Source organism: Apus apus, chromosome 24, assembly GCF_020740795.1.
Source record: "Apus apus isolate bApuApu2 chromosome 24, bApuApu2.pri.cur, whole genome shotgun sequence".
NCBI classification, from domain to species: domain Eukaryota; kingdom Metazoa; phylum Chordata; class Aves; order Apodiformes; family Apodidae; genus Apus; species Apus apus.
In genome coordinates this window covers 5,311,562-5,322,563 of record NC_067305.1, presented here as the reverse complement: position 1 = coordinate 5,322,563, position 11,002 = coordinate 5,311,562, and the positions used below count along the sequence as shown (strand labels likewise).

Below are 11,002 nucleotides of genomic sequence, written 5' to 3'. Positions count from 1 at the left end.
GGGGGGGACACGGGGGTGGGGAGGGTCCTGCTGTGCCCATGGGGGAGCCTGTCCTTGGGGGTCTGGGGGCCTGGGGGGGACACGGGGATGGGAGGGTCCTGGGGAGGGTCCATGGGGGCCACCCCCCCCCAAAGAACAATGGGCTCTGCCGAGATGAGTCCAACCCAGTGACAATGGGCCCCGCCCCATGAAATCCCACCCTCCCAAATGACAATGGGCCCCACCCAGCCAGGTGACAACGGGCCCCGCCCTGTTAAGCCCCGCCCCCAGGTGACAATGGGCCCCGCCCTCCGGAGCCGCCGTTTGGGCACTGGGGGCGCCGCCATTTTTGTGCCGGGCAGCGGCGGCGGGCGGGGGGTGCGGGCTCTTCCTGGGCTGGGGGGGGCTGCCGTGAGTGGGAGCTGCCCCCGGTCCCCCGGGCCCCCGGTCCGCCTCCCGCCGCCTCCCGCCGCCTCCCGCCGCCGCGGGCCCGGCACGGCGGGCCGGGCAGGAGCGGGGAACCGCCCGTGCCCTTATCAAAGATGGCGGCTCCGGCTGCCAGGCCTGCCCGGCGGGCGCGCAGCGGTGACGCGCGAGGCGCGCGACGGCCGGAGCGGCGGGGACGCGGGTAGGAGCGGAACCGGGCGGGGGGTCCGGGCCTGGGAGCGGGCTGAGGGCGGGGGGCGGCCCGGGGCAGCGGGAGGACCCGGGGGAGAGCGGCGGGGGGGCTGGGGGGGGGGGGCGGGAGGTGTGAGGGGAGCGGGCCGGGGCCCTGGGGGGGGCGAGGAGAGGGGCTGAGGGGGCGGGAGGGGAGAAGCGGGGGATTTGGGGAGGGGGGGGGCGGGGGGACCCTGCCCCTTTCCTCACGGACAGGGAAGGGCAGCCCGGGGGGGGGGGGGGCTCTGCCGTGGGAGGGGAGGGCCGGGGGGGGCTTTGGAGAGCCCCGGGGCCAGGGGGGGCTCCGGGTGCAGCCCCTGGGGTGGGGGGAGGCCCCGGGCCCACCCCCGGGCCCAGCCCGGATCGTGCCCTTCAGGAAGGGTCGTTCCGTGGGTGGGTGGGGGGGATACAGGATTTAATCCAGCCCAGGCTCCGGGACTGGAACAGCCGGCCCTGAACATCAGCCCCTCGCTGTGGTGTCTTGGACAAACAAATCGTTTTCTGCCATTAAACGTGAAGGTCCAAGCCCCGGCGTGGGGGCTGTGCCTGGGCTGCCTGCTGAGGGGCTGGGCCTGCGGGTTTCCAGTGAATTTCACGGCTTCTGTGGCTGCCCCATCCCTGGCAGTGTTGAAGGGCAGGTTGGATGGGGCTTGGAGCAGCCTGGGCTGGTGGGAGGTGTCCCTGCCCAGGCAGGGAGCGTGGAACGAGATGATCCTTAAGGTCCCTTCCAACCCAAACCATTTCTGTGCAATGATTCTATGAGATGAACACTGTGTGGTCATTTATCTGAGTTAAACCAGCCCCCGGGGCTGCGTTTCTGTGCAGGCAGTTGGAGGCTGTGATGCAGCATTTGTGCTGCTTCCCTCTGCTCTGGGGAGGGAATTCCCTCTGCTGGCAGCCAGGAGTTCCCCTCGGAGCCTGCTGGTGCAGAGCCAAGGCCCCCAGCTTCCTTTCCATTCAGCAGCAGAGGTTGTTTTAGCTTTCAGTGGTCCCGGGACCCCCACAGCTCCTGTTGCTGCAGAGAGCAGAGATCCCCCTGCCTGGACTGGGGGGTCATCAGGTCTGTTCTGCCCAGCATCTCAAAATACTATGAGGAAAAAGGGGCTTTCCAGCTGTTCCTCCTTCCCGTGGTGACAATAAACCCGAGATCCTGGACCAGGACAAGGAGCTGAACCTCTTTTCTTCACAGAGCACCTTGAGGGATGCCCAAGAAGTTCCAAGGGGAGAACACCAAGTCGGCTGCTGCCCGAGCGAGGAGAGCTGAGGCCAAGGCAGCAGCTGATGCCAAACGGCAGCAGGAGCTGGAAGATGCCTACTGGAAGGATGAAGACAAACACGTGATGAGGAAGGAGCAGAGGAAGGTGAATGGCTGGTCAGGTAGAAGGGTGTCTTGGGGTGTCCTCCAGCTGGTCCTCTGCTAAGCTGGTGAGGTTCAGGCTTGAAGTGATATCTCCTCTGTCCCCAGCTGTTGCTGTCACACCTCCTGCCTTTAGTTGCAGGCAGAAGAGCTGGAACTGGTGGGTTTTAAGCTGGAAGAGGGGAGATTTAGGTGAGACATTAGGAGGGAGTTCCTTAGTTTGAGGGTGGGGAGACCCTGGCCCAGGCTGCCCAGGGAAGCTGTGGCTGCCCCATCCCTGGCAGTGTTGAAGGGCAGGTTGGATGGGGCTTGGAGCAACCTGGGCTGGTGGGAGGTGTCCCTGCCCAGGCAGGGGGTTGGATCTAGATGATCTTCAGTGTCCTTTCCCAACCAAACCATTCCATGAACTTCTCTGTCTCTCCTGACCTGACTCCCTTACCCTAGTGCTGCCCAGCCAGGGATTCTTGGTGACAGAAATGTGGATTTTGGGGTCCCTGGATTTGTGCTGCTCTGTGAACGTGGTGTGCAGGTCCTCAGGCAGGGCAGGGAGCCAGTGTGTCCCCATGACTGTGACAGCTGCCTGCTGTGTCCTTCTGCCCCAGTTCACCCCAGGATGTGTCCTAATGTTTGGAATGTGGAGCCCCATGTGCTGCTCCTCAGTGCCAGCCCATAATGCTGCCTAATGACTTCCTGGAACAAAGACTTATTATCGCTCTGCTTAAGGCTTGGCCAGGGGTGACCTGTTTGACTGGGCTTCCCAAGGAGCCTCCTGCAGACCAGGGCCACAGGAGCCTGGAAGCTGAGTCACGAGCTGGAATTGTTGACTGGAAAACCAGGGTCCAGCCCAGCACCTCAGACTGGGTTTTAGAGAAACAAGGGAGGTGGTTTCCACTCAGCCTCCCAGTGCTGCACTGGGAACCCTGCAGGATTTTTGGCTTGTCTTGGGGGGAAAAAAAAGTAAGTATCTGGGAGCAGGCTGGGATTGGGAGCTTGGTGCTGGATCAGCTTGGGATCTTGGAGCAGGACCAGCTGCAGGGGCATATCCAGCCCTGCTGCACCCCTGGCCTCCCTGTGTCCCTCCAGCAGGGCTTGTTGAATTATTTCCTCCACCCCAAGCTTGTTGTCTCCCTTCACTCCCTGGATTTGCCAGGCTCTCCCCAGGGAAGTATTAACCTGATGGGAGCAGGGAAGAAGCTAAATGAAGTGTGAGCCTGGCAGGGTGTGATTTAATGGAGAGCAGGAGCCTTGTGCAGGTGCCACAGCAACTGCCAGCAGAGAGGGATGAGAGGGTTACCAGGGCAGAACAACTCAGTGAGACATTCTTCATCTGCTCCTTCAGTGCCATCAGGCTGGAATATCCCCATGGAGAAGGGAAGGAGCTGCTTGTGCCCCATTGCATCCCAGCAGAGCCTGTGGCTCGGGCTGGCAGTGACATCCCATCCTCATCCCAGAGCGGGTGAGGGGAGGGACTCGGGAGGAGGAGAAGGTGCTGTGAGGAGGAGGATGCTCCCTGCATCGCGCAGTTGATGCCGGGCCACCCTTCCCAGTCCTTCCCGGCCCTTCCCAGTCCTTCCCAGTCTCTCCAGGTGATGGCAGTAACACTCCCCCGCAGCTCCCCGTTCCCGCACCGCCAGGGGCAGGAGTGGCAGTGAAGCCTTTGGGCCCTGCCCAGACCAAACCCCCCCCCCCCCTTTGAATCCCTTTCCCACCCCCCAGGTGAGCACAGGAGCCTCAGGGAGATAAGTGAGCAGGGATCCCGTGTCTGCCCGGGGTCTGGTGGCCTCGCTGAGGGGGCAGTGACACTTGTCACTTGGAGCTGAGTGCTCAACCCCCCTGCCTGTCACGAGGTCCTTGTCACCAGCCCGTCCCCGTTGTTGTTTGGCTTTTGCTGCCGTTTGGGGTTTAAATGCCACCTCCCCCGCTCGGAGAGCAGTGCTGGGAGCTGATCTCTGCTGACAGAGGGTGACACTCCTGTCGTGGCTCCCTGAGGCGTGAAGGGACATCTGAGCTCGGGTCCCTGCTGGCAACGTGTGTGTCCCTCCTCTGGCCCTTCCCACGCCCCAGCTTCTCACCTCCCCTGGGGAGCTCTGGCTGCAGAGCACAAAATCTGCACCCTTCTTGCTGGGAGACCCAGAGTTTTTACCTCAGTAACTGGTTTTTCCTTTGAAATCCTGGGGTTTTCATCCTTCCTGCCCCTTCCTGCTCTCTCTGAGCAGGCCTGGAGCTCAGCACTGCTCCTCAGCCCCATCCCAGGGTGTTCTCCAAGCAATGAGCTGAAGGCTGGTGGTGGAGCAGCCCTGGGGATGTGTGTGTGTGTCCTGGGTGGAGCTGTGGGCAGGCTTGGAAGGGTGACAAGCTGTTAAATCTACTGGAGCAGATTCTGGGAAGAAAGGGACTGGTGAAGGATCCCACAAGGGCAGAGGTCTGAGAGGGAGTCAGACCTTCTCCCTGGTGACCTTGGGTTGAGCCACTGTGGGTACACAGGGATCTCCCTGGCTGGAGCTGGGGTGTCTGCTGGAAGACACAGCCAGATTCCCATTCTCTTTCCCAGATTCCCATCAGGACTGTCTGGCTGAGGGAGAACAAGCCCTTCTCCCTGTCCTGGCTGTATTTTCCTTGCCCATGTGAGCCAGGGAAGCTGTTCCTGCTGGGTGGGCAGCAGCTCCCAGCCCCTCACGGTGTCCCACAGAGTTCTCTCTTGCTGGGAATGGCAAAGGGAGAGCAGGGGGCTGAGGTGTTCCTGTGTCTGGGGAAAAATCCAGGGTGAGAGGTTGTGGCAGGAGGGCTCAGGTTTTGTGTGAGGGACTCTTGTGGTGCCAGTTTTGTGCCTTTCTCACTCCCGTTGGCCTCAGTGACAGGCTGGGAGCTGGCAGGTCCCACTGGTGTCCCAAACAGGCCAGCGGTGACTTTCTCCCCCTCCTCCCCTCTGGTTCAGTGCAGGATTGTTCAGCTGTGAGCACCAGATCTTCAGATACACCACAAAACATGTCAACTGATTGTTCTTCCCCCTTTGGAGGACATCTGTGTGGTACCAGGTCCATGATACTGGCTGGAATGTGCAGTGCCAGGGGACAGAGACACCTGGTGACACCAGGCAGGGCTTCACACCCCAGAATCAGCTTCCTGAGGCTCAGAATCCCTTCAGTCCTTGCTCTGGCTGCCTGTAGGCAATGAGACGGGGTCTGATTCCCATCTCCAAGCTCTGGTGCACCTCAGAGGATCCTCTCAGCCCTTGGACATGCTCCAGGCTGGCTCTGCCTCACTTGCTTTCCGAATGCAGCATTTTTTTTGTGGCTGGATTTGCCCCGTGAGCAGCAACCTGCTCTGCCCAGAACACTCCAGGGGCCTCCTGGGGCCTCAGGTTGATCAGAAGAGCTGCTGCTTCAATACACACCTCACTCTCAAAGCCACGTGGGACCTTGTTCTCCTCCTCTCTGGCAGGTGGGAAGCTCTTCTGAGCACTGAGTCGTTCCTTGCTCAGGCAGTTTTCTGCAAGGCTGGAAACTCCCATTTTAATACAAATCCTTGGGAACAGAAGAGGGTCCAGCTGAAGAAATCTCATCCCCAGCTCCTCCCAGTGCCCTGTTGATGTTGGGGGAGAAAATTCCTCATCTCCTTTTCCAGTTTTCTAGCAGCTCTGCAGTACGTTTCGCTTGGACAATCCCAAGCTTCTCTTTCCAGCAGGACATTTAAGCTGATTCATAAAGGACTGGGTTTGGTGTTGGCTCAGCCTGAGGAAGGTCTCCAAAAATAACAGCCTCAGGCTGCTTCTGAACCTGCTGGCAGGTGTGGAGCAAACCTGGACGTGAGGGGCCACTGGAGAAACCTGAGCGGGTGGATTTGGCAGGTCTTGTGACACATCAGTGACAGTGCCAGCGTGTTTGCTCTCCACAAATAGAAACTCGGTGGTAAATGCCAGAGAGCAGGGAGTCACTCACCCCAGCAGCAGGGGAGAGGAGGAACTGGAGGTCCCCTGTGGCACGTGGGGCAGGAGGGAGGTTCTGTGGCCTCTTTCCCTGTTGCTCTGTCCTCTTTGGGGCGTTTGGTTTGGAAGGAGCTAAGGGCAGCAGAGCTTTATCCTTCAATTTCTGCTCGGTCAGACGTGTTGTCCCAGCTGGGCTGTGTAGTGTGACAAGCTGCTGAGCTGGCTGCCTCTGAGGACAGTTCCCTTTCTGTCAAAGGAGGGGTAAAAGATAATCTTCCCTAACTATAAATAACATTTCTGCTCTGAAGTGTCTCTCCCTTCCCTCAGGTCATTAGTACTTGTGTATTCACTCCTTATCTGGCTCCTGAATTATTCAAGCCCCAACCTCTGAGGTGCCAGCACCTTCTCTGGGTTTCCTTGTCCAGTCACCCCTGAGCCTCAGGGACAGGACAAGCAGTTGGGGACAGTTTCTTTGCACTTGCCCATGTTCTAGACACCATCCCAGCACCCCACACTCCCAGTGCTGCTTCTCTTGCATGCGCTTTACATCTAATTAAACACCTTCCTCACTCTGGCTGCTGAACCCCCCGTGGTTTCTGTGGCCCTTCTGTTTTGGCACATTAATCTCTGTAGTTTTGGGGAGATTCTGCCTTAAAACTGCCTGGTGCTCTGGCAGAGCCTGGTGCTTGAGCTGGAGATCCCATCCAGAGCTGCCCTGTGCTGAGTGAGGGTGGGCAAAGCCCCTGCAGCTGCTCCTGCTCAGCGACATCCCTGTGAATATATTTGGGGGGGGGTAAGACAGTCTTCCCTCCCCTCTCGTGACACTTTGTCAGTTCCAGGAGTGGCCAAAATCCCTCCTCCTCTGGGAAGGTGGGTTGGTTTGTTTACTTGACCTTTACCAGAAGAGGGAGAGGCAGGACAGGGAAGCTGCAGGCAGGGAAAGTGGGTGTCTTAAATAAATGAGTTTGCACTTTGAAATCCTGCACGGTCCAGTTGCTGGGGCATCGTGTCACAAAGGCACTGGCACCGAGGGCTTAATGACCAAGGGTTTGCAGCCTGCCAGTTGCAATAAAGGCTTCCTCCCTCTGATGGCTTTTTTTCCCCATCCCTGGCCCCAGCAGCTGGGAGTGGAGGTAGGTGAGGTTTCCCTTCCTTGCTGTGCTTGATGGCAGCAGCAGCAGCCCCAGCACCTGTTTTGATTCAGCATCTCTGGGCTTTGATTGTGTGTTTTGATGAGTTTTTCCTTCAACTCTTGAGCTGTGGAGTCACTTACCTGCTTTTTTTTGTTTAATGGAGGCTCCAACCTCAGCCTCTGGGGTCTCCAACCCCAGCTGCCCTGCCCCAAAACTCAGGATTCTGCTCCTTAAACACAGATGAGGTGGGAGGGCAGGTTGTGTTGCTGCTGGGGTGGTTGGTGCCTTTGACCTTTAATGCTCCATCAGCTCCTTGTGCCATCCCTGTCCATAATGGATCAGAGCCATAATTAAGCATCCACATAACAGCTAAAGATGAAGCATGTGATGTTGCCCTAAATGAAGATACTTCTTTTTGCCAGACCTTTGGGAGAGGAGGGGAGAAAAAAACCTCCAAGCCAAAGTGCTGAAAGCCCGTAAGGGCCTGTTGTGTGGTTCTTATCATCCCCTTCCCTGCCCCTTAGAGGGCAAAGTGGCTCTTAAAACTCCTTGTGGAGCACTTGAAAATCACCACCAGGGCTGTGTGGTTTGTTGGAGCCAGTCTAAGCACCTGCCCCAGCTCCTGGGAGGAGCGTGAGCAGGGCCTGGGATGGCTCAGCCCCTGGACTGGCTGGCCTGGAACAACTGCTGAACTTTCAACCCCAGACCACTTATTAAAATTAAAGTGGAAAACTTCATCTGACTGTCAGCAGCTCTGGCTGGTGCCTCCAGTGCCCTCTTGATGGCAGGGTTGGGTTTCCCTGCACTGATCCCAGCACCTGGATGTGGGCAGGGAGGGGGGAATTATTATCCTGAAGGGCCAGGCCAGGTCCTCCCTGCCCCACTGGAGGTCTAGGGGGGACCAACCAAGGTCTCTTCTGGTAAGATGGGGTCAGCCCTGCCTTAGGTACAGGAGTGAGGAGCCTGTTCCTGCCCAAGCCCTGCTCTTGCAAGGGGTAGTTGGAGCTCTCTGCTCCTAGGGAGGGCGAGGATGGGGGTGACCAGGTCCTTTCTCCCTTCCAGGAGGAGAGGGAGAAGCGGCGGCTGGAGCAGCTGGAGCGCAAGAAGGAGCTGCAGCGCCTGCTGGAGGAGGAAGACTCGAAGCTGAAAGGGAAGTCACCCAAGCAGGTCACTCCGGGCAAAGTCACCAGGGCCCAGATTGAGGAGACCATCAAAAAAGACCAGCAGCAGAAGGAGAATGCAGATGCAGGTGTGGTGGTACCACAGGAAGGCGCTGAGGGCCCAGGGGGCTGGGGTGTGGGAAGGGGGGCTGCTCCTGTGTCACCTACTGTCACCGAGCTGCCTGCAGCTGTCCTGTGCTGCCTGTGGCCACCACCACCCACGAGGGGAAAATGAGACCTCCTGTCACCTCAGGGTGGGGGGGAGCAGAGCTGCAGAGCAGAGACACGTGCCTCCCAGGGCTGGGCCTGAACTCAGGCAGTTTCCCCAGTACTTTCTTTGGAGAGCTTTGGAAAAGGGTGTCTCTCTTCTGGGCATTTTGCACAGGCTGGATTTGATGTTAATGTTTCTTCCTCCCCCTCCCTCTCTGGGCAGTGGAAAAGGAGAAGACTCACTTGGAGGTCCCCTTGGAAGAGAACATCAACAGGAGGGTGCTGGAGGAGGGGTCTGTGGAGGCCAGGACGATTGAAGATGCCATTGCTGTCCTCAGGTACGTGCCCATATTGGAGCCCTGCCCTCCTTTGAAGGAGTTTCTTGCTTCTTGCAGACACCCCCTCCCCCAGATTCTAACACCTGGGGTGTGACTTTCTGCCTCCAGCGCAGAACCAGGTCACATCCCCTGCCCCCTTGTCCTGTGGAGAGACCTGCAGTGGGCAGGGGCTGTTCTTCTTCCTCACCCGAGCGATTCTGCATGCACCTGGTGGTGGCACTGACAGGGAGGGAGGCCAGGGGGGTGTCTCTGATCCGTGTCTCCCTCTGTGTTCCCTCCTGGCAGCGTTGCTGACGCCGACCGGCACCCCGAGCGCCGCATGAAAGCGGCTTTTGGGGCCTTCGAGGAGCTGCACCTGCCCCGCCTGAAGCAGGAGAACCCCAACATGCGCCTGTCCCAGCTCAAGCAGCTCCTCAAGAAGGAGTGGATGAAGTCTCCAGAGAACCCCATGAACCAGAGGCACAAAGCTTACAACAGCCAGAAGTAGGACTAGAGCTGATCACCCCACCAGCACCACCCCATGGATGGTCACCTGGAGCCCCAGGGCCCTGCTGGGATGAAAACAGGAGACATGAGGAACCTCCCCCTCCTTTTGTTTCCCTTCCCTGCTCCCACTTTTCTGTCTTTGTTCTTGGATCTAAGATAAGCACGTCGGGACCCTGCAGGTGGCCTGTTCCCCCCCTCCCTGCTTACCCACCCCTCCCCAGTGAGTCACCTGGACAGACTAACCTCACCTTCACCCTCCCAAATTTGGTTGTTTTACAAAAAAAAAAAAAAAAAAAAAAGCTACTAACTGGCTCCCAGAGCTCCAGCCTGGGCAGTGCTTCTGAGGCGCAGCCTCACTGCCAAGGTAGCCCCCCACCCAGCTTGGTTTTGCACCAGGACCCCCCTGCCCAGCCCCATGCTGGTTTTTTGCTCCCTGAATTAACCTGCTCACAGCCAGGACCTGAGCCAGATCCATCCCTCCCTCTGCCCTGGCTGCACCCTCCTGCTCCACAGGGTGGGTGTTTGGATCCAGCAGCAGCAGGAGGCACGTGCCCTGGCTTCATCCTGGATGCTGGGATGGTCTGCTGGCCACCTCCCTCCTCTTGGGCTTGACTGGCTGTGAGTTGGATGGGGAGGAGGAACCTCAATGGGAGGAGGTCTATGGGAAGAGACAAAATGAACCTTCCATCTCCAAGGGGCAGCAGGAGCCATTGCCTGGCACGGTTCCTGCCTGGTCGGTGCAGGACGCCGGTGCCACCTCCCTGTGTGACTTCCCTGGTGGCCTTGGCCAGAGTTTCTCACTCTGCTGGTGGGACAGGAGGGTCATCCCTGGAGGGGCTGCAGCCCAAGAACTGCTCCAAGGAGGGAACTGCTGCTTCTGCCATTGCCTGTTCCCCAGCCTGCTCACGGGCTGAGAGGTGCAGGAGTGGATGGGGGAGCTGGCACAAAGGGGTGAGCTCCTCGGGAGGGCTGGGGGGGCTCAGCCTGGAGTCCTGCCCCTCGCCTTGAGTAGGTACCAGCTTCTCCTCCTTTCCCTCTCCCCTTTTCTGTCTCTTTTGGGAATGAAATTTCCTTCTGAAGGTCTCAGCCGGGGCCCAGGCAGCAGCTCAGGCTGTTGGTGTGTGACTGGGCTGAGCTGAGCCCGGGGCTGGTGTGGCATCCCCCTGGGATCCCTTCCCGTGGCACCACACAGAACTGGGATCCACCCCGAGCTGGGGTTGTGGGCACGGGGGGTGCCCAGGGCCTGTGAGCAGCCCGGGGGGGGTTGCAGGAGCCGTTTGCACTTTGGTAGGGACACAGTTTGAGGAGGTGTCACTCGGTCCTGCTGCTGTTCCTCGGTCCCCTCCGCTCACGTAACCAGGCTGAAGGAGTGGGGCCACGTCCCCCACCCTCTCCACTGCTCCCTGCAGCCCAGCTGGGAAGGGCGGGTGGGAACACACCCCGTGTCTCCCCTTTATGTGAGAAGTTTGTTGTGTTTGAACCCAATTAAAAAATTACCAAAAAAAACCCAAACCCACCCCACCCAAACCCTCTCCCCTTGCTGAGATGATAAAGGCCGCGCGGCGGGGGGGAGGAGGTTTGTGCTGTTTGTTCCCCTCAGACGCTGCTCAAAATCCTGCTGGATTTGTGGGTCCTGCACGGATGGGGGATTTTTTTTTTTTTTTTTTTTCCAGGAGTGGGGGGGCTGTGCTTGGGGTACCCCCCCCCACCCCCCTCAGCAGGCTGTGGGGCGTGCGTGGCTGCGCCGCAGCGATGGA

At 59.1% G+C, this 11,002-nt stretch overlaps 1 protein-coding gene across 3 annotated transcripts; it reads left to right on the top strand.

Annotated features, from left to right (window-relative positions):
* The first annotated feature begins 522 nt into the window (after positions 1-522).
* Positions 523-10,757, top strand: CCDC124 (coiled-coil domain containing 124). Of its 3 annotated transcripts, none has more exons than XM_051639527.1 (5): positions 523-607; positions 1,826-1,997; positions 8,114-8,300; positions 8,645-8,759; positions 9,045-10,757. In XM_051639527.1, exons 2-5 carry the CDS (start codon positions 1,839-1,841, stop codon positions 9,244-9,246), a joined length of 663 nt encoding a protein of 220 aa, XP_051495487.1. In that variant the 5' UTR covers positions 523-607; positions 1,826-1,838; the 3' UTR covers positions 9,247-10,757. The 3 variants fall into 3 exon arrangements, with proteins under 3 accessions (XP_051495487.1, XP_051495488.1, XP_051495486.1); XM_051639528.1 differs by lacking the exon at positions 523-607 and adding an exon at positions 613-630; XM_051639526.1 differs by lacking the exon at positions 523-607 and adding an exon at positions 1,674-1,696.
* Positions 10,758-11,002: the final 245 nt, after the last annotated feature.

Bases quoted from the DNA above. Each gene is read 5' to 3' on its own strand.
- CCDC124 (XM_051639527.1), top strand. From the start codon at position 1,839: ATGCCCAAGAAGTTCCAAGGGGAGAACACCAAGTCGGCTGCTGCCCGA. The intron at 8,301-8,644 runs GTGTGGTGGTAC...CTCTCTGGGCAG, and splicing joins GAAGGAGAATGCAGATGCAG to TGGAAAAGGAGAAGACTCAC. The intron at 8,760-9,044 runs GTACGTGCCCAT...CCCTCCTGGCAG, and splicing joins GATGCCATTGCTGTCCTCAG to CGTTGCTGACGCCGACCGGC.